Source organism: Tauraco erythrolophus, chromosome 2, assembly GCF_009769465.1.
Source record: "Tauraco erythrolophus isolate bTauEry1 chromosome 2, bTauEry1.pri, whole genome shotgun sequence".
In the NCBI taxonomy this organism is placed as follows: Eukaryota; Metazoa; Chordata; class Aves; order Musophagiformes; family Musophagidae; genus Tauraco; species Tauraco erythrolophus.
Window position 1 is genome coordinate 124,521,270 of NC_141466.1, and position 19,043 is coordinate 124,540,312.

General features: G+C 41.4%; 1 protein-coding gene across 1 annotated transcript in view; it reads left to right on the top strand.

Annotated features, from left to right (window-relative positions):
- The first annotated feature begins 1,270 nt into the window (after positions 1 to 1,270).
- The window catches only part of KIF16B (kinesin family member 16B), a 142,197-nt gene continuing 124,424 nt past the window's right edge, over positions 1,271 to 19,043 (top strand). The window contains 3 exon segments of the mRNA XM_086631102.1: positions 1,271 to 1,302; positions 17,490 to 17,559; positions 18,563 to 18,676. Coding sequence (XP_086487228.1) covers positions 1,292 to 1,302; positions 17,490 to 17,559; positions 18,563 to 18,676 — 195 coding nt within the window. The 5' untranslated portion in view covers positions 1,271 to 1,291.

The window sequence follows — 19,043 nt, forward strand, 5'->3', positions numbered from 1 at the left end:
GTATATTGGAATGTACTCTTTTTTATCTTTTGCTTTTCTCCAAGCTGACCACAATCAGCTTTTTCTTGTTATACGCAAAGGATGGAGTCAGTGCTGATACCTATTGGGAGAGCTGCTGTGTGCCCAGTGATAAGCAGTAAAAAAATAACAACCCAGATTTATCATGTTACATACATAAATATTATCTTTTGGCTGTGTTGCTGTTTCACCATTTCTATCTCCTGGAAAGGAGACAATGCCATCTGTGTCCGTCCGTGCTTTGCCGAGCCCGTCCCTCCGGGCAGTGTGACACGGAGGGGTGCTGGTTCCAGGCCCTGTCCCCAGCCCCTCCATACCGGCGCGGCGGCTGCCTGGCCTCGCCGGCATCGCACTGGCACCCACCTGGCCAAGTGCAACAGGGATTGTGCACACAGCTTGGTTTTAACATCTTCTCTTAAAAGCATATGTATGTACGTATGTACATATATATAACCAAGGACAAAAAACGTATGTAGATATATATGGATATATGTAGGTACATATAGACATCTCTCTCTCTATACATAGACATGTCTATCCCCCCATATATATAGAGGTGTATATATACAGAGAGATATAGACATACAGGGGCGTGTGTATATATAAGGATATATATATGTATATATATGAGATATATATATGTGTGTATATAGGGTGTATGTAGGGGTATACATATGCGTGTGTATATATAGACACCCCTATTTACAACCCTCTCTCTATCTCCTTATGTATAATATGAAGAGATATATTCATGGGGGAGGGGTATGTGTGTGTGTATATATATATAACATATATGTATAGGCATACACTGCACCCTAAATGTCTGTATATCTCTACATGTCTCTCTCAGGGGATGCCCCTGTGGAGGGGCTCCCGGCCACTCATGGGAACTGTCGCTGCCCCTTGACCCCTCCTTCCCAAGCTTCCCCCGCTCCGCGCTCCTTCCTCCTCCTCTTCCTCCCCCGCGGCCGAGGGCGGCGTGGCGCGGCCGGGAGGAGCAACGCCTCGCGGCGTTGTTTGTCCCTGCGCAGCCCCCGTAACCGCTGGGGAGGGGGGCAGGACGCGGTGGGGGGGGGCGGGCGGGGTTGCCATAGCGACATGGCCTAGGCCGGGGGGCGGCCTGCGCTCGGCCCCGGCGGGCGGGGCGCGGGTCGGCGGCGAGGGCCCGGCCGGGCGGGGCGAAGCGAGGCCGGGCCGGCAGCGGCGGGAGCAGGTGCGGGCCCGGCGGAGATGAGCCATGGCTTCGGTGAAGGTGGCCGTGCGAGTGCGGCCCATGAACCGCAGGTGAGTGCGGCCCGACGGCGGGGGCGCCTCGGCCTTTCCTGCGCCGCGTTCCGGAGAGGCTGCGCGGCCTCGGGCAGCTCCGGAGCTGCAGCCGGTGGCGGAGCGCACGCAGGGGGTGCGTGAAACTTCGCGTCCCACCTGTGCGGGCGGCGGAGGCGGAGGGGTTTCCTGGCGGGGGGGAGCGCTCCTCCCCGGCAGGCTGGGAAGTCGCTCCCGCGTTGTGCTGGAAGGCGTGGGGCTTTTCCTGGAAAGTTGGGTCTGTCGTGGTCTTAAGCATTGGTTTGTGTGACGACAAGGTTACTTTGGTGAAGAGAGGAAACTATGGAGAGGGTGTACAGCCAGACTTCTAAAATGGGAAAGAAAGCTACTTTTTCATTTCATCTAGCAGCTGCAACCCCTTCTACTTATTTAAAAGAGATTGCTGTCTAGTTCTTTTGTAACGCCAGCTTTTGTGGAGGAGCCATTATGGTAAAGGTTATTAGTTGGCTGCTTAAGCTCAAAGCATAAAAAGAGGCAGTCCACCTCATTTACCATATTGACAGGAGTTTATTACCCACTTCCTGATATGTGTGCAGGAAATAAACACTGTTTCTTTGGTGAAATAAATACATAATATGCACCACGGAGTTAATTTTTAATGATATAAGAACCTTCTGTAGAAAATGATCAGATTCTACTGGCAGCACTCTTCTTTTGTTCTGGAATGATGTAGCCAGTTAATAGTGTTTTAAAAGCACAGGCAGCCACTTAGGCTCCCACCCTTCCTTTTGCTTGATCTGATTCAGGTGTTGCTAAGTTCTGAAAGTCGGTTGATGTCTCGGCATTTTCAGTGGAGGAAAAGCAAACTGCGTAAAAGTCAAGTTGATGAAGGATGGAAGGGGGGAGGATATTGCAGGTTGGTTTCAAATAGTTCAGGCAGTTTGAGGGAGCTGAGTTGTTAGAGGTCAGGGTTGGTGAACAATGTTGTCACACCCTCCTGCCTCCCCCTGCACCCTCCCCCGGGTTTAACCATATGGTTCTTAATACATTTTCAAAATTATTTTACATCGATGCTTCACTTTTCCTTCAAGAATCTCTGACAGCAGGTAGCGTAATTATTTTAAAGCGTTGATAAGGCTTGTTATTTGTGGTGTTTTGGTAGCATGGGTAAGTTTTGTTTGCGGACTAGAACCATGATGTGCTGAGACAGAAGAGAGAGGGAAACGGAAAGCATATGGCAGAAGGGAAAAGGGCTGGTAATTGTGATAGGCAGTGAAAATACCAACTGATAAAGCATGAGCAGAAGTTTGCAAGTGTTGTGGTGAAAGAATAGCACAGACAATGACTTGGAACCTTGTGTCTAGAAGGCACATGGGAGGATAACTTGGATGGGACTAGATCAGAGCATACCTAAAAAATGATGAAAATTGCGATAGTATGGAAAAGAAAGACCCTAAGAGCAGGGCAGCCAGAGGCCTGGTGTGATCAACACTGTCTTTGCCACTGTGGTGCTCTCCTGCTTCAGCCAGTTCTGGACTCGTGCGGTATATTGTAAAACAGTGATCCTAAGCCTCAGAGGATCCAATAGCTTTTCCTATTGCAGAAATGAAGGTATTGTGACCCATAAGCCAGGAGCAGTAATCATATTTGACTTCCATTGCTTTCCCCTGTACATGTCTTCTCTCAGCTGTGCTCCCCTCCCCTTTGTGGGTTGCTGCAGTGTTTTATGGAGGAAGGACCTTTCTGCCTGTTCAAAGGAACTTTGCAATCGAGGGTTCATTCTGCACCACTTATTTTCAAAATTTTTCCCGCGATACTGTATAGAGTTAAATTTAACTTTGTGTGTGTCTCTAAATTTGCTTTGGTTTGTTCGGAGCTTAGTCATATAATGCAGCTTATTTCATGAGTCATTTTTAATTAGAGAAGACAGAGTTAATGAATGGTTGTTGGTAAGACTCCTGCATTATGGAGCAGTTGCACTGTGTGGTGTCGTAGCACTGCTAATTGCGTAGTAAGTCATGAACATGGATCTTGGAATGAATCATGTGATAGGGAGGGGGTTGTTGTTTAAGGACTACTTGCTGTTCCATTGCTTAGATGACAAACTTAAGGTGTGTTTTTTTTTTTTTTTCTTATTTTCTTCTGCTGTGATTGATTTTTAGTCTTCTCATTCTCTGACTTGACCTGGAAGGAATTTGTTCATTTCAAGTGCTGCTGTCAAAGCCCTTGACTTCTTCTTAAAGTAGTTAACATCCCAAATTGTGTTACACAGAGGTTTCACTAAAGGTTTCTGACTATATCTCTGGATAACGTAATAAAAGTGATGTCTAATGGCTTTACATTTACTGCTTTGAAAGCAGTTGTGAGCGTGAGCTTAGGAAGTTCAGTTACTTGGTGAGTCTTCATCTATCCGTTGGTTTCCCTAATGGAATAGTGAATTGCAATGACAGCCTTTCAGTCTGTGCTTATATTTTAATCTTTCTGTAAACCGGCTAAAAACCTGCCAGCAAGCAGAAGAGTAGATTTTCTTCATCAAATAGAAATCTGCAGGGAGGTGAGCTTGGGTGACTTGCATATTTTACTCTGGCGAGTCAATGGTTTCGATCACCATTATTTCTAAAGTTCATTTTCCAAAACAGTCATTAGAAACATTCATTTATTGTCTTATAATTTGAAGGACTTGAGTGGAGAATCTCATACCTGGTTCCACGAAATGCAGTTTCTCATCAAGATTCCGTTACTCCTCAGAATGGCCTTTTCCTGGACAAAACAACGGGGTTATAGAGAAGTGCAATCGTCTTTGAGGCACTTTTGTGTTTACATACTGAACAGATGACTTTGGCTTGATGATTACTGGTCAGTGTCTTCTGCATAGTGTGAGATACGTGGGGTCCTGTTGAGCCTGACCTAACTCTGGCTCTCTGTGTTGTACTGTGCACTGCGTCTGCACAGTTCAAATAACACAACTGCTTTGTGTTCATCTGGTCAGAGCCTTTGAAGAAGAACAAGGGGATAATATTTTCTTCCGTTTTATGCCACGTTTTCTCTGCATGAAAACTGGAATTCAATTAGTGTTCAGGAAAACCACTTTTATACTTTTTTTTGGTCAGATAAATAAAACCATCTAAAGTATGGTAAATAAGAAAAAATGTTTTGATGTTTAATAAAGGAAATATCAACTTCATTTTTTCACATACTATCACCAGTTCTTATGCCCCTCAATGTCTTACACCTGATAGCTCTGTTCTATTTGGCTTTTAACTCATGAAGTAATAGAGGAAAACAAGCTTTTTCTGATTTTTAACCTTTTTCATCTGTTTCTTGCATTTGCATAAACTAATTATTGTGTTTAACTGGTTGAACAAACTAAATGAGGGTCATATGCCGTCCTTATCTGCAGAAGATGCAGCAGACATGAGAACGTGGGTTTGCACTGCAGTAAGTTCTTCTTCCCAGTGCTTATTCAGTGCTCTCAGTGGTTTTAAATGTTTATTTAAATGAGTTGTGTAGACTTTCCCACAGCTCTATTGTTATTTCCAGTATAATGAAACAGAAATTCCAATTCGATTTAATTTTTGTGTGATCAGTTTTTAACCCTGCATGCACACACTCCTTGGATTTGCTCTCCAAAGGGAAGTGTCTGAGGGGGATGGCAGAAATGCATGTCGGTGGCTGTAGTGCTCTTTGTGGCTATAGCCATTCAAAATTAACCGCATGAAGATGAACAGCTTTTATGTTTGATAGTGGGGAGACAGAGAAAATATGTTTTATGGCTTAGAGAAGGCTTTTGTGTGACTCTGGGATTTGTTTGGATTAAAAGCCGTGCCGATACTTTAATCCACAATTACATTCTGCATGATTATTTGTTCGACGTAAGGCTGGCCCTTTTGGTTTTACATTATTACACCTCTCAGTTATGCTTGTAAGTCTAAGTGACTCCTCTGTGTGCAGAGCTGGAGTCAGAGTACCTTGGGAAATTTAGGACCGATAATATATTATCTTTAAAAATAACTGCTTGCACAATCCGAGCCTTAGTATCAATAGCAGAGCTTTCAACAGCTCAAATTAGCAGAGCGATGCAAAGGGCAGAGATATAAAATAAGCTGTTTCATTTTATAAGGAACATGTGACTAGCATGTTTTTGTAGCAGCAGAAAGAGATAAACAAGTTAACAGTGAAGAGCCAGCTGAAATCTTAATTTCCATTCCAAATGTTTACAAGTGATTTAGGTAGGATCTTTCTGGGAGCGTGAAAGTTCATAATTAACTATCCATGCTTTTTAGAATTGTGAAGAGGAGCAAAAGAAATACCTGGAGAATATATTTTAGAATTTCCAATGCAAGGAAGAGGGGAATGAGTTGATGTGATGAATTGCTGTGCCTGAAATATAGGTTACTGTGTATATTTTTCATTTTTTTATAGAGTGTTTTGACAAAATGTGTATAACATCAGTGTAACACAGGTAGAGTGAGAAAAGATGGAGTGATCGCAAGCAAAAACACCCATAGTTAAATATCATATTTATCTCTGAAGTGCATGGTGAAATTGTTGTTGCTTCTGTTTCTGAGCACTGATTGTCACTTGTTGCTTTTAAGAGGCATCCAGAGTGATAGCAGGAACATAACTTGGAGCTTAAATATGGCCAAGTGTTGCAATACTGTCACTTTCTGAACTACAGTACCGATGAGGATAAGCCGTTTATCAGCAAGCTGAGTTTGCTCTTTCTTAGGTTAACTCTTTAAACTTCCATTTTAATAATGCTGCTTGTGCTTTGATTTATAATCATCTACAATTTCTCTGCTGTAAAAGAAGTCGAAAGATGTGTAAGGATAGGCGAGGCTCTGGTAGGCCTGGGGTTGAGTGTTCCTCTCTCTTGCCTCTGCCTTTATCTATGGGTGAGTCTGAATCCAATAAAAATCTACTTAGGTGCTGAGTTGGCAAGATAAACTACCTGCTCTGGATGTGACTTTTTACCTCGCCTTATTTTGTGTCCAAAACTTTGAACTCATTTAAGGTTCTCCAGCAGATTTTTCCCTTTGGAAAAGCGTTCAGAGTAGATACACTTCTGTCCCTGGGAGTAAGCTATTCATATGTGTATATATAAGGACCTTTATCAGTGTGCTACTTCTGTTAGCATTGGACCCGTACATAAAGGTGTAGACTCTTATCTGAGTTCTTGAGTCATGTAAAGTTGATATGAAGAGAACTTGGAGTCTGAAATTAAAAGTGTTTTTAGTTTTGTAAGGTATGTTAAGAAGTGGTTTTATTTTCTATTTATTACCTCTCATCTCTTCAAAAGGAACAAACAGTAGGAAAACTTTTATTCTACAATGTAGTCATGCACACATTCTCAGGACAGGTCCTCGAGTACAGAGAGGACCAGAGGAGTGAGCATCAGCATGACAATGTCCAGGTCATCTCTCCTTAATAATCACTACCTTTTAACTGACCTGAGTGAAGATGTGCTCAACAGGTGTGTCGTGGGTTAGGCCGCTCCAGCAACCGAACCCCACACAGCTGGTCACTCAGCCTCCCCCACCCCCAGGAATGAGGGAGAGAATTAATGGAGAAACGGGAAACCCGTGGGTTGAGATAAGAACAATTTAATACAGATAAGTAATACACAGTGTAGATGCTCACCACTCCCTCTTGTCCGCAGCCCGTCTTGTCCCAAAGCTGCAATCCCAGACGAACGCGAAGCCCCGAAATAGAGAAGGGGAGAGAGAGAGAGATAGTACTCTGAGAGTGGGAGTACTGGAAGAGAGAGAGTAAAAAAAAGGCAATAGAGCAAAAGCACAGCAAGCGCAGAAGAGCAGAAGCGGTGAAAGAGCCAAAGCGCAAAAGCCCTTCCTGGCTGTCCCTCACCTTTATACTGGGCATGACGCTGCATGATATGGAATACTAATTGGCCACTTTGGCCCTCAATCTTAAGTTCCACCACAAATCACAAGGGGAATCGTGGCCCCCTTGTCCCGGCTATGCTCCCCCCTTATCCCGCTGTGCTTCTGCAGTCCGGCACACTGAAAAGTCCTTGGCCGACTACAAACATCAGCTTGCTATCAACATTCTTCTCAGAGTGAACCTCTGAGTAAAACCAAAACACGGAGCTCTTCTAGCTGCTAAAAAGAAGAGCTAACTCTGTCTCAGCTAAAACCAGGACAAGGTGGGTTGTGGTTGGCAATGGCTTGGCGATACCCAAAGGGTATGGCTGGGTTCTTGAGTGGGGTTAAGAGTAGTGGGCTGCTTCATTCATTTGCCCTTGGCAGCTCGGCACAGTGAAGCTGCCAGACGTGAGAGAGCACAAAAATCTAGTTCTTGTTCAGCTGTGAGAATGAAGTGTAGAATCTGATCCGTATTTCCCTGTAGGTGAAACGAAACGATCGTTGTATGGCCATGTGTTTAAGGTGTAGGACTTTGAGAGAGAGGAAAAGAGAGGTGGGTAGGACACCCAGGTGGGCCTGTTCTCAAGGGGCTGTGGGTTCCTTGTTTTGATGGTACCTGACCAACATTAGGGAGGGCTCGGCTTGTGAAACATGTTGAGAAGCACAGGTAGCAACAATGAATTGTGACATAAACATCTTTAATTATGTAAAAATGCCCTGAAAGCTGATAAGTCTCAGTGATGGTAGTTTATGTCTGTTATTGTTGCCGCCTGTGGTTCTGGAATGAAGGTGCGATTGAGTTAGCAGTGTTTGCTAGGAAACATGGATGCTATGTATTGTGAGGCTCCTTTCAGCGGTATCTATGCGGATCATATATTTGAGAAAGGGATGCAGTAAGTTGTGTTACAAGGCTGCAAGCAGATCACTTGAAAATTGAGGAAAGACTGGAGAATTTGCTATTGAAGCAAATGACGTAGAAATGACAGCTTGCTCACAGCCAAGTGTTGGCTCAAACTTGTAAGGACTGGAAAAAAATAGAGAAGAGCATAATGGGCTTACAGAAAAGTCTTGGTTGTCAGTGGCAAAAATAAGTAAGAGGTGACAGAAATCTTATAAACAATATAGTAGCATGGGAGATGGTTGTTTTTTTTCAAGTTTTAAGATATTTTTTTTTTGGCATGGCGTAGTAAGTGGTAGATAAAGAGTTCAGGCCTGGTTATGTGGGAATGGAAGCAGCAGCAGCTATGAGGTGGGGGAAAAAAGCTGAAGTTATCTTACTCAGTAGTATAAAGAGAACTTTGCAAATTTAAAGCTGAAGAGTTTAAATCACAGGTGGCCTTGCCACACGCTGCTTAAGGTGTGGTAAAATGCAGTATCGGACAGCTGGGTTAAGGAGCGGGGTCTAATGAGAGTATGGCCTTTGCTAAAATGAGCAGTTAAAGCCAAATAGAGAAGCCAACACCAAGGATGATAGTTGGCTGGGAATTTGGATGCCACAGTTCAGGATATTCTAGAAAAACTTGTTGGACAGTCCTTAGGCTTTTCCACAATAGCAAATGTCAGGAGAGCTGAAGCTTAGGGGTACAAGCAGTAGAGAATGCCAGCGCTCTCGGGTGGTTTGTTTCTCTAGAGTTTCTCACCTGTGCTAATGCACACGGTCTTTGAACATCACTGGTTTGTTTTCCTCTTCTTTATACACCTTCTTCCTCTGTGGTTAATCTGTGAAGTTTTTCTGCTGAGAAGTGATGAATTTGAATTTATGAGTGTGCTACAGTCACAGCGCAGTTCTTGTTTGTGAACATATTGCAGAGCCAAATACTGAAGCTGTGGTTGGTGCTTCCCCCAGCAAGACCCTGGGTCAATATCTCGTGAAGTCCTGTTTCTGGAACCTCATTATCTGAATTATGTTGGAAAAGATCAACAAAAATGACGGGAATCATTGATTCAAAAAATATCGAGCTAGATGTGTACTCTATGTGTTACGACTACTGGAATAGATTAGGAGATGTGAATCTAGAAATATTTGCAGGGCTTAAATGTTGAGAAGGGGAATTAAATATTTAGTTATGGCTCCTTTGTAATATCTTGGGAGTACTGGAATGAAGCTAATAATGGATCAGCTTAAACTGTATCTAAGGAATTACTGCTAATGAGATAGTGCAGGTTGTGGAAGAGTCTCCCGAGGGGAATGAAAGCCTAGGCGGTTGGGAAGAGCTAATTCCTTTAAGAAAGTCATTACAGGAAACGATCTTGCTTGAATGGGAAGGTGCCACTAGACCTGGGTGACTTTTAAGTAGCTCTTCTGTTTGCTGTTCTACCTCCAGCCTCCTCTGCAGTGGTTTTTGCACAGCTTTATACACAGGAGAGAGAAGAAACTCAGTACGCAGTCTTTAAAACAGGATCTTGCTGTTTCCATGTATTGAGCAAGATGTATCAGAGAGAGAGAGCCCTAAGTGCAGAGCTTAATCCTTGTGTCAGTGAGCAGCAAAACTGGAGCAGATTTGACAGCTGCGAAAGAAGCTCTAAGGAGTTCGAGCAAAATACTGGATTCCCATTAACTGAAGAGTTAATGACTGGGACTGACAGTTAATCTTGCATAAACTGTCAGAGATCGCGGAGCCCACATATAGCCTCTCTTTACATGTGCTTATTTTTCTGTCCTTCTTAGTGCTTTACTGCAAATGCTTCAAAAGTTTTTCAAGCCTGTGGGGTTTGTCACAATCGCTACCTTGTTTCATCTGTCCCCTCCTCTTAAAGAACAAAGACCTTCCAGTGCCAGCGGGGCTGGAGCACAGTGGCAGCGTGGGCACCTGTGGGCCGATGTAATTAAACTGGCCTCTTTTACAATTTCTAATTCTCAAAACTTCACAATCTCAAGCATTTTGAACTTAAAAACCTACTTTGAGAGTAGCATTTCCTCGTTCCTTTATTTCAGCATTATTAAACACATTGCCAGGTTACCTATGCATGTTGTATCACTAAAATGATGAACGATAAAATACATTCGAACTCTGCATTTTGTTGAGAGCTCCCTGAGCCCAGTAGAGAAAAAGGTAATGAGTCTCTGTATTGTAGCTTTCCTGACAAAACAAAGCAAGAGAAAGGTAAGTCTTGTTGGTTTCTCAGAGTTTGTTTATTTGAAATTAAGACCAGTTTTGCAATAAATAGGATTAGCTCTCAGCTGGTTTAACTTAACTGAGCTCTTGGACTTGAAGGCTCTCAGAAGTCTGAGTATCTGAAAGGCAGGTATTGTTGGTAAGAACAGCTGACTGAATTGAAGAGCAAAGTCCGCTATTTTGCAGTAGCTATGAATACAAAGGCAGGGTTATTTATTGAGAGAGGGTTTTTCAGAGTTATCTAGCAGAAAGAGGGCGTACATGGCACTCGGCATCTTAATTGCTGATGGGCCGAAGTTCTTGTTGTTGAAGACTCAGACACTTCAAATATTGGCTTTATGAAGACTCTTCTCCAAAGAGTTTGTATGGTAAATACAAAGCAACAGTGAGATACAGAACCTGGAGTACACCCATCGTTTTTCTATATGCTTACACATTTGAAAGGTATTTCTACTTAGATAAGTGAAGTAATTTGTTGTTCAATCCGGATTGCTTGTATGTGTTTCAGTTGAGAAAAAGAATGGCAGAACAGCAGCCTTATGGATTACTCAAGAGGCTCATGGATCTGTGAGATCAGGCACAATTTTTTTTTTTCCTGAATTTCTAATTTGACGACCTCCTCTCCCAAAAGATGAGAGCCCTGCAGGGAAACGATGTGATTTCTTTGAATCGTGCTTTGCCGTACACAAGATGTTAAGTCAATACTGTCTTTATGACTTGAGATAGCAGGAGTAAAAGAAAAAATCAGAAGAAACAAGATATTAAAAGGAAAATGTCACGTGTACTAAAATCCAAGAGTACAAGAAAAACCTCATAGTGTCATAATAGTTACAACAAAATTCCAGGATGTCATTTAAATCAACTTGGTTGTGCCTGAGGTTATATTTTATGTTGCTTCTGCCAAAGATGGGCATTTGCTACACTGTCTTAAAGGCTGACATCAGAAACGTGTAAGAGGGGTTTCATGCGTGGATATCTTAAAACTTGGCTATGCAGGACTAGTTCCTACTGGTAGGACCGTTACTGAGCCTGGTCTGACACTCCATCTAGGCAGGCAAAGCAGAAAAGTTGCTGTTGAGGTAGTTTGCTGATAGATGCTGAAATACTGTTCGGATTATGATGTGACTGTTGACTGCGGCGTATGTGGATACAGTAACTTGTGGGGTTTTTTTTAAAGCTAGCTATTGCTGATGATTAAAAAATTTGCTTATGTGGCTGCTCCCTAGACCTGATCTGAGATTTTGTTAGGTGAAGTCTGCCTATAATGCTGTTAAAAACACAAATTTAAAAAGCAGGTCAGGTACTGGATTTAATGTACTGGCCAGTCTGTGTTACCACGAGCGTGCATGGTTTCCCCCAAAAAGCTAGATGTCATTTGACAGAAGACAGCATGAGGACACCTGTGCGCTCATTTTCCAGGAGAGCCTTACTGCTGTTGATTAAACTACTGCCTTTCAGTATTGTTGGTAAAATTTATTCTTATGGCTAAAGGCATTTAATCTAGGTTGTCCTTCATACAAGAACTGGTATGTGTATACTAGTAGATAAACTTAGGGAATATTTCTGGTTCATGCGATATGCAGCATTTCCCCTGTTGCTGTGTTCTCTGTCGCTGGGTTTATTGTGGTTTCAGCTGCTCTGTGAAGGAAGTTCTGGGAGTAGCAGAACTCCCTCATTTAACTACTTGTCAAGTTTGCCAATGCCACTTATAAAACCAGTATCACAAAAGGGAATGTGGATATCATTGTAAGTCTGCACTAGCTGATTATTAAGATTACATTGATCACAGAAAACCTTATGCACACACAAAATGTGCTTTACAACAAAACTCACTTTTAAAGTACCAAGCATGCGCGCTGTTTCTTTCTCTTCCTGAGACACAAGCACAATAGAAAGCTATTTCTTTTAACTTCAGGAATTTTTTCTGCTATTTTCTTGTCTGGCTTCTTGAGGTGAAACTTGGGAGATGGCGCAGCCTGTCTGTCAGCCAGTCTGCTCCCATTTAGCAGCTTCTGAATCTATTAGGTGATGTCAGTCAGATTTGACAGCTAGGTAGAGGTCTGGAAGATAATGAAGATGTGTTGTTCAGAGAAAACAGCCAGCTGTAAAGGAGTCTGTGGAGCTCCCCCAAACGATGGGGAGGCTGCAGCCCTTACCAGCTGCCAGAGGATCCACCTAGAAACCTCCCCTCAACCTGAGTCTGAAGGACACCTGGTTGCAGTTGTGCTGCTTGATGTACAGTGCGTAGTTGTTAACTTTTAGGCTATATTAGTGTAAATATGCCTTCAGTCATTTAATTATGGGCTTGTAGCCGTAACAGTCAACAGCATGAGGTCACTCTGAGCTCAGGATATGCTGGGCTGTTGCCCTGCTATGGAGACAACTGTGATTTTTATACAGTGTAATCATGTAGTATCGATGACTCGAGCAACAGTGGATTCCCAGAATCTTGTGTTTAAGTCAGATTGCTTGACTTGTTCTGATTTTAGGTCTCTGCCAACATTATATTGAAACTGCTCGTTATTGATGTTTATGGAAAAAGTTACTTTAACCCAAAGGGTAATGAAGGATTTTTATATGCAGGCCACCAGATTTATGTTTTTAACTGCATCTAGGTATGGAATCACCTTTAGAAAAAATGTACTTCGTACAAAATGATTTGATAAGTGTTGAAGAAGTTAAAAAACCAAAAACACAAAACCAAACAAAAATCTCTGAATAGGAAAGAGAAATTGTGTGATATTTCAGTTTGCAGCAACTTTACTTTTTCTGTAGTTACAGAAAGTAACAAAGAATTTCTTGGATAGGAGAGTTTTTGTTTGACTTTTTAAAGCATACAGTTGAATTGAATGTTCCCTTTGTAAGAGTTACTCAGACAAAGGAAAGTGCTCTTAGTCTGTGTAATTCAATGGATCATCAGGGCAAATGTACAGTTAGTGTGTTACCAAGCTACAAGAAAAAGCCAAGTTCTTTCTGTGACATGCTTTGTGCTTGTTTTTCAGCTAAATCTACTTTGAATTCTCCTGGTCATTAAGCAACCCTCATGCTTTCACTTGATGACCCCAGAAATACACCTGGGTAGTGAACAAGCAGGGTGATAAACAGGAAATCCATAACATTGTCCCTAAAATGTGAGCATAAGAAGTAGCAGGCACTTTGCTGAAAAGAAAAGCCATTGAGCATGGTCGAGTTGCTTTTACAAGTGCTCAGACTATGATTTTGAGTAGTTGAAAAACAAAATGGCAGATCTGCTCTTCAGTATAATCCTTTTCCAATAGGTGTTCCATTAGATGTCTACGGTGAAGTGAATTTCCAAGAGTGTATTTTACAGACCCATTTTCTGTTTTGACACATAGGTGCTCCACAGGCAGTTCAGGTAGTTCCTGTGTCCTTGTCTCTGCAGCCTTGGAGATTTTCTGCAGTGGTCTTTTGAAACGCTGTTTGGGAAAACTGGTTGCACTTTCTGTCCCATCCTTTTTGGTTTGCCCCTCCCACTCCCCAGATGAAATGCACCTCGTTCTTTCTGTTCTCTTCTCAGAGTCATGTCTGACAGGTATTACGGTAATCACAACTGATTGCCATAGTACCAATTTAATGGAAAACATAATATAATGATTTTCTAATGGGATAAGCTATAATAAATGCTCCAGTGTCTGAATAATACAGACGGATTAATAAAAAGCCTGTTTAAATAACTGAACCTTCCACTGAAGGACCTTAAAGGGAGGGACTTAAAGATGAGCTTGCAAAAAGACCAAATACATTTTGCATGTCTGTAATGGGAATTTTTCTAAAGCTTCCCTTGTTGATTTATATTTGAGGTCACAGTGCTTTTCCATGCTCTTCTCCCTTCTCTCTGTGGGAGGATCTTCAGAAAGTCTTGTAGAGGACTGGTTAAGTGACATAACAGGGGTCATGGAAGGTTGCTTTGAAATTTGGAGATACTGCTAATGTTTGGCTGCCTATAGTATGATTTTGACTAGATGCCTGTGGAGGTGCAAAAACCACTCTGCTCTTTGCCTTGAAAATAAACAGGGAATATAAGGGAAGGAGAGAAAGAAACTTGACGTAGGGATACCTACATTGGAGCTTTTTCCGTGAAGCTGCCGTGTTTTGATATGGCTGCTGAATCATCTTCGGTTTGGGGCAGTTCTTCATAACCTACATGCCCCTTGTGATGAGGAGAAATCATTAAAACTTTGCCCAAGTGAGCCATTTATCAACTTATCCCATTACAAGAAAAGTATACTAGTTCTTTTAAGCGTGACTTGGTACTAATATTGAGATTGTTTATATTAAAATAAAGTGTCAGTATTATTTGAAGTAGTTTTTCTGATTTTTTTTTTTCCTTTTATTTTTTTTTCCTTCCCCTCTCCTCCTTGTGATGACTAGCTGAATTTAGCAATAGTAGAGCAATAACAACAGCACCGGGCTGATATATTTCCTGGTTTCTGTGCCAAGAAACTTGCCTGCTTGATGACTTTGTAGTTTGGTTAGGGATCACGGGTTATAAATTTCCTTCCCTTGTGATCCTGAAGCTCCACGTGGTGTATGAAACAGCAGCGAGGACAGCCTGGAGGCTGGCCCTAAACGCTGCTGGGTGAGCAGATTGGACCTGGGGGGAAGCAGGGTTTCTGAAATCATCAGAGCGTTAATTGCAAACGGGTTTTGGCAGCCGGCCCCTTTACGTTGCTTTGTGATGAAGGGGATGGAGTTTGCGGGGGCAGCGTCTTTGGGTAGCGGCTGGAGCTTATCTCTAGGCTGAGGTAGGGCTGGTGGTTCCTATGGATGCTGGAGGAGCAGTAGGGTTCTCCTAGCCCTGAAGGTTCTCAGAAGGGTGCTCAACACTGCAATACGGCTGTTTACAGCCTGAACTTTTAATTAAGGTGGAACTTGCAATCAAAATTTTTTTAAAGGGACTCAGCCTCTGCTGAACTGCATTAAGTGAGTGCCTGGAAATGTCTGGCATCATGCAAGCAATTGTTTTTTATGGGATCCTCTCAAACGCTTCATATGTACAGTAAATTCTACTCAGCTGTGTCTCGTATTAAAATGAAGCTGTAACATTTGATTCCTGTTAATTCTTTTCACTTCTCTCAGGTTGGCTTATTGATTCTGATCATGGTATTCCTGTTTCAGGTTGTCCTCTCTCTATCCCTTCCCCTGCAAAAATACAAAATTCTATTTATGAGGTTTTTTTACTGGCTAGTGGTTTACAAGGCCTTTTTTTTTTCTTCACTTTGAAATCCTCATTCTTTACTAATGTTCAGTAATATTATTATGAGTGTTATCACAAAAATTAATGACTGCAGGCTTCTCAGAATTTTGTGTCGTTCGTATATGAGTGTTAGATTTCAAATAGTTTGTATCAGTTTTCCATTATTGGGTAGCTTTAGCTTTTTGTAATGTGGAGAGCTGGGTAGATCTGGGAGAGAAGGCACCAACATTTTATTCTTTCCCTTCGTACATCTCAAGCACAAAGAAATCCAGACAAAAAAGCAATAATTCTTACCCAAATGTCTACTTGCCCAGAGTCCTTTCAAACTTCCTAGAGGAAGCAGGTTACAAATTGTGTTTGAAACAAATTTTCATAGTAAGATGGACCATCCAGAGCCTGTGTTACTGCAATTCCAAGATCTATTTCCTACTAAAAATTACCATTGGCAACTTCTTCTTCCTTTCCCTGATTATTACCCCTAGCTGTATATTAGTATTTCGGTCTCATAAGTGTAGTTGTAGTATAAGCTACTAAGGATGACATGGGAATGACTAAGGGGCATCTCTTAAGGCATGTCTTTAATGTTTTTCTATGGTAGATCTAAATTCAGTTGTATAATTAATGCTGTAATTATTACAATTATATTTTTTATTAGCTTAGAAAATAACTTAATGTGTTGATATTTAAATAAGCACTTTTATTTGCCTAATCTTTATTCATTAATCTAGATCTTAAAATGGGTTTTGCTTTTCTTTAGCATTTCTACTAGAAAACTGAATGTGAGTAGTGGGTAGCTGCAGAGTCTGCTGAGGAACATAGAGCTGGGTGATCCAGTGCACCAAGAGGAAGAAAATGTTGCACTAAAATCCTGAATTTGAGTCTCCTGTTACTAGGAAGAAGTTTCTCTTTTTCATTTTCGGTTGGTGCAAGCGGATATCCAGTAATCACTGAGATATTGTGCAATAATATGGTGAAGCAGCACTTTGTTGCTTAAAAGCCCTCTGCCTTCCTTTGCACCAGTCGGGCACACCAGTTTGTCAGGTGACTTAGCAGATGGTTTTGGAACAAGCGTGTCTGTTGGCATTTGCATTTGGGGAGTGAGGTTTTGTATGGTGCATATAGCAGTTTTCTTCTCTGGGCTTTTTTATTTTTCCTCATGTGGATGTTTTTAATAACATGGGAGATGTTACGCTCAAGGTTGTCATTCAAGAGCAGCCTGTATTACTCTTATGACTAACTGCAATGAAATCCCATCTCTAGCAAGCAGGTTGATACATGCTGGTTTTAGACACTCAGCTAACAATTTTCTTTTTATGATAGTTTTGAAAACAGTCAGAAACAGCTGATGTGCAATAGATGTGGGTGCATGGAAACGCTGCTGCAGAACTGGGCTTTTTTTCTTTCTGGAATCGTCGTGCTCAGGGAAGCAACAAACCTGTGCAACACTCCCTTGGTAGCAGAGTCTCTCCTGCGCTGCCAGGATACATCACAGCTCAAAAAGCCTGTTGGGTACCTCATTTCTAAGAGGGTTTTAAAATACTGGGGTTTTGCGGTTTAAATATGTAGTCCCTGTTACCTCGGCTGTGTAATTGGGGACTGCTGCTGCTAGGATGGTGGTAAGAGGCTGGGGCTTATCTTGTAACGTTCTGTTTTGCAGTTCCTTAGAGCCACGTAATTGACTTCACTGGGCTTTGAATCAGAGTACTTCAAATTAAGAATAAACCACTTAATTGACTTGCAGAGTCCAACTTCTGAAGCAGGTTTCCCTGAGCTGCTGCTCTGCTTCTAGATGAAGGGATTTGGAGGCAAGCCCAAGTACTTCAAATGTATCCCATAGCAATAAATAAACATTGGTCACAACAATTAAAAAGTGAAATAAAAATGAATTCACTTGATAATTAGCTTGGGCAAGCAGCCTAGTGAGTGGAAATGTGACTGTGGATTATTGTGATATGTTTTATTTAACATACTCAAGTCTCATTTTTCTTTCAGGGAGAAAGACCTTAATGCAAAGTTTATTATTTCAATGGAAAAAAATAAAACTACGATCACAAACTTAAAGGTGAGTAAACACAATTTAAATAAGGAAGTCCTAAGCAACTAGCTGCCAAAATATGGCTGGACAAAACAGGGGTGCTCACTGCTCTGTGGAGAACAGCGTTGGTTTTTAAAATACAGTATTGAAGTAATCTTTTGGGGAAACGGGTTAAACTGTTAACTTGCTGCACCATGATTTTCTGAAAACCACTATAGGCTCTATCTCATGGTTTTTTTTTTCTAAAGTATGTCACTCTGGTCATTACTTAGCTGGAAGATGGAAGCCAACCATAGAAGATACATTCCTGGTAGCTATTAAACCTTTGTGTCATTTGTAGAAAAAGTCTTCAGGAATTCTCATGAAGATAAACTAAACCCAAAGTACCCATCATTTGCTGTAGTGTTTCATGGTTTATTTTAACATTTCTCAGCAAGAGAAATCGTGCACAGCGAATAGGTTTCTGCAACGTAGTTTCCAATGACCAGTGTAGGAAGAAGAATTTCAATGCATAGTTTGTTTAGACTGATTGAGATAGCAGTGAATATTGCTGAAGTATAGCGCTGTCATGTCTTGAGCATAATGATGGCCTTAAGCAGCAGGTGTGTAACACCATTTTAATTACGACTCCACATGGAAATGCAGTTCACTCTGCAAAGGTGTCTCTGGCTCCTATTAACTATATGTATAGGATGATCCCTTATTATAACCTGAATTTCGTATACAGGACTGATTTAACTGAATGTAAGTATGGTGACAAAAATTTACTGTGGTGTTGGGAGCAGTAACTGAAAGTCCAAATAATTCCTGCTGTGCCGTCTTGCAACGTGACTATCCTTGCTGAAGAGTATATCTGTTGCTAATTTTTTCACTGTTGGAATAATAAGCTAACCTGTCATTATACATTTCTAAATGTGTATAGCCTTATGTTAAATTTGCATTCTGATTATTTATTGTGAAATGTTTTTAATTACTTCATTGGGGTGTATTGTACCAGCTCTCTTTGTTTGCTTGTTTGTTTTTAAAATAGGTACCAGAGGGTGGTACTGGAGACACAGGACGAGAAAGAACTAAGACGTTTACCTATGATTTTTCCTATTTCTCAGCAGACAGTAAAAGTCCCAGCTTTGTTTGTCAAGAAATGGTATGATTTCTGAATGTTAATAATTGATTTTTTTTTTCTCCTTTCCCTCTTTCTTTGGCTTGAAAGCATTCTCTTTAACTTCTTTCCATTGAAAGGGCTTCTTGTGTAATTTAGAAATTCCCTAGGTATCTGAGAATTTGAATTTATTTTTTTTTAACTTAATGAATATTAAGTGCTGTGTTTTCTAATACAGCAGGCTAAATGCCTTCTTTCTAGTTCTCTTGCCTGATTTGCCTTGTAAGGTCAAGTTAGAAAACTAAGCACTAAATTTGTTTTTGAAAAGCTTTTTTGAAGAAAATCTCTTTTGAGAAACAAGCGTGTATCTTTAATTCACTTAGACAGAGACATTCTTATCTGCTTGAAGTGT